This window comes from Quercus suber, unplaced genomic scaffold (genome assembly GCF_002906115.3).
Source record: "Quercus suber isolate HL8 unplaced genomic scaffold, Cork oak 2.0 scaffold_1749, whole genome shotgun sequence".
NCBI lineage: Eukaryota > Viridiplantae > Streptophyta > Magnoliopsida > Fagales > Fagaceae > Quercus > Quercus suber.
The window spans coordinates 1-3733 of record NW_027071103.1 but is presented as its reverse complement, the minus strand read 5'-3'; the positions used below and the strand labels follow the sequence as shown (position 1 = coordinate 3733).

General features: G+C 32.3%; 1 protein-coding gene across 2 annotated transcripts; it reads right to left on the bottom strand.

Annotated features, from left to right (window-relative positions):
* On the bottom strand, window positions 1-3703 carry LOC112025385 (cyanogenic beta-glucosidase-like; the record flags this gene model as incomplete). Of its 2 annotated transcripts, XR_010627594.1 has the most annotated exon segments (6): window positions 1-40; window positions 202-277; window positions 731-819; window positions 1275-1333; window positions 3230-3299; window positions 3422-3700. XR_010627594.1 is itself a non-coding variant. In XM_065769939.1 (5 exon segments), coding segments are annotated over 5 exon segments (413 nt in total), but the record flags the coding sequence as incomplete, so codon positions are not given.
* Between the last annotated feature and the right edge of the window lie 30 nt (window positions 3704-3733).

Below are 3733 nucleotides of genomic sequence, written 5' to 3'. Positions count from 1 at the left end.
TTGATTCCTTCCCTATTCACACCTCCAGATAGTTTTCCTTCTAAAATTAGTCCCAAAAATGAGATTGTTAGGAACATAATATGGTCACAAAACAATAGTTTTTCTATTCCAGCTTAAGATGTGTACTTGATGTACCCATTTTATGTCATTGTCATTAGATGGATCTAACCTTTTATGGGATCATGAAAAGGATAATCTTACTTGGCAGTACTCGAGACCATGAGATTGAGAATCTATATGCATCTAAGCCCATCTTTTTCATAATCCGAACATCTCCCTACAATGTATAATCAAATAAAAGCATATTGTTTGAAAATTTTGAAATGATGATTTCTTATATTTTGATTATCTTGTATTTGGTTGGATATGTTGAATAATTAGGGGGGAAAAAAAAACATGTGGAAAACATCATTTTTTTTTTTAATAAGTACATGTAGCAAACATAATTGGAACCTAAAAATGTTTTTTTTTGAAAAAAAAAAATCAAAACACGAGTTAATTAGCAGCACACGCTCACGTATACACACACACACATATATAACTAGTGGACAGACGATGACAAGGAAGAATTGCCCCCAATGACTCTGAGTTATTCTTAGATACTTCCGGAATATGGTGAATGATGCTTCCTCCTATTACATTCGTTGTGGGGTCCATTAATTATATTCATCTCACGATCCATTATAAATGTCACAATAGTAAACACCATATAACTAAACTCCAGAATTACCTAAAATGCTTTTCCAATGACTCCTGAAAAGGTTTCGAAGTACAAATTTTTGCTGAACTCCTATTAAATGCTTTTCCAGTTTGCCCCCACTGTCAGAGAAAAACAAAATGCTGTCCCTAAAATAGCTCGGAGTTCTGATACCCAAAAAAGGGGAAAAGGTTACACTACAAATAAATAGTAATAATAATAAAAAAACTTACTAATGTCCACTATTTTTTTTCTTATTCATCTCTTGATATTTCAATTTCAAACTTTGGGTCTGGGTTTCTGCCATGAACCGGAATTTAAATACTTAAAATATAGAGAACAAAATGGTTGAATTCTATATATATATATATATATATTAAAGGAATCAAGGCAAAAGACATTTATATAACTTTAAAGGTATAATGCTATACTCTCAACACTTTTACAAGAACCCCGGTTATTCTTATAAAGAAAACAAAACTATGCAATTATGCTGCAAGACTTGGTAATTATGAGCTAATTAAAATGAGTATTTTTCTTTCTAATTTTTATTATGAACACGGATCAACATATATACCTTGTAGCGATGATATTGATCAACAGCTACGTCTCCATTGCTTCCATTCACTATCCTTTCTGCAATTTCATTGAAAGGATTTTTTTTCCTTTTACTATTTAAGAACTTGTAATTAGAGGCATAAGAAAAATTGAACTAGTATTTAAGACAACTATAACATATATACAACTTATTTCTAATTTGGAGTTTAGTTACGGAAGAAAGGAAGGAACAGGAAGAAAAATGAAGAAAAATAAATACCAAAGACAACCATTACATTATTGTTGTTGACTTCTTGTTCTTTCTTTCTTTCTTTCTTTTTTTTCTTGGGAATTTTTGTTTGTTCTTTTTAAATATCAATTGGGGATAAGTATTCTCAAACTCCATCATAGATCTTGTTAAAACCAAATAAATGGTGTAGAATCTGTAGATAATGTTAGGTCATTAATATTTAAATAAACACTAGTATCAAATCTTTACCATACAATTTCATAACAAAGCCAAGGATGCAAGTTGTTACTACTTTTCATTTGGTTTCACCAATTATATTAATTTATTACTTACCATTATTTTAAGAGAAATGTGTAAAGTTATAATTTACAACTATATGTTTTGTTGACTTTTATTTCGTGCCAAATTTGATTGTAATTATGTTTAATCTTTTATACCCTGTATTATTTGTGGGATTTAATTGTAAGGGTTGTGTGTGAGAGAGATAGAGAATGTGAAGACTCAAGCAAATTGAAGACTAAAGAATTTTCGCGGGTAGCTCGCGACTAAGCATCCCACGAAATGATGCATGTGCCCTGCACATGACTGAAATGCGAAGAGTCAGGACAGGATGGAGACAGTTGTGTTTTGCGAGTAGCTCGCGGGTAAGGCCTTCCTGCGAGACACCCGCGAAACATTCTGTTTTGCCAAATTGTCATTTCTGATACACACTTTCTGTCCCTACATTATTTATCCCCACATTATTTATACCCACAAATGTTGAGGAGTGCTTCTGAGAGAAAACTCTAGACACAAATCTTGAGAGTTAGAGATTTTTATACCCACATTTCTATACAAAATTGCTTATGGATTTTCCTCAACTCCTACCTCTCCATTTCCATACCATTGAGAGATTGATAGCTCAAATACTTACCATACCCTTTTAGAGTATCAAGTGAGGTTTTGGTGCTACTAGGAAATATTGGAAGAAGTCAAGCTTTGGCGGTTGCAATCGGGCTAATTGTGGGATCCGGAAAGTTAGACAAGACATGATTCTGAGAAGTTTTGTTGGAGTAGGGGCTTGGAGGGCTTAAGTACATCAAGTAGATTAGACTTAGAGGGTCTCTTACTAACCCATGTATTCCAACTGATTATCTAGCAGATCGATTACCGCTTGGAGGGTCGCGGAAAGGTTTTTTGCCAAGTTCTTGGCGTGTTATCTTGTGTTTATATTCTTCTTTCCTACTCTTTTACCTTTCATTTTACTGTTGTGTTATAATGATTATGGGTTAGAGTAACTTGTTTGTTTATCCGCTCGCATTTACTTTATTCCGCATTTAGTATTAAGTTAGAGTAAAATCTATCGAACTGTAACTTTAATTTAGGGGTTTAAACAATTCTTGTGTTTTTAACACATTTTCGAGCATTCAAAATGTTATGTCTATAACATTTTCACAGTATCTTGACAACAAATCCTAAAGTGGTAGATTATTATTGGTTATTATAGATGGCAAAAAAGTAATATAAGTTGTGGATTCAAATTAGAAGCAATAACAACTTATTACCTATGACTTGTTATGAAAGTATTGTGGACATAATATTTCTTTTATTTTAAACAACAAAAACAGCTAATTTTATATTCCTTCAAATTTGATAATAATTATTCATAATAAATTTTATAAATCTAAAAGTATATTGACTATCATATTACTCAAAATTTTACATAACATGACATTTGGTACATCATTGGAGAGAGAGAAAGAGACCTGGATGTTCATGAGTGTAAGTGTCCCATATATTTGGTCCTTTACCATCTTCATATGCTGCACCTTCATACTGGAAATTTGAAAGAATACGAATTTGCAAATAATAATATTGATCTTATGCTTGACATCTCGGGACATTTGCTGTAAAAACTATAATACAAATTAACATAGAGGAAATTGTGACTTTGTTACCTGATAAGCCGCTGCTGCTGTCCCAAAAATAAAACCTTCGGGAAAGCTGGTCCGGTTGAGCGAAGCAGTGTCGTAAGCACTGTCATGGCTTGAAGAAACAGCAATGATATTAGTCAATAAGCCAAGAAGAACTAGGAGGCCCAAGACTGGATAGCCTTGTGATGCCATGATCGATTTTGGATTTGGTGTTTGTGTAGAGCTAGGTATTATCTGCTGGTTTTTATTTATTTATTTATAAAGGAGCATTACATATCTTATCTATTTAGAAAAGATAAAAATAGAGATGAGATGAAAAAAAAAAAAAAAAAAAAA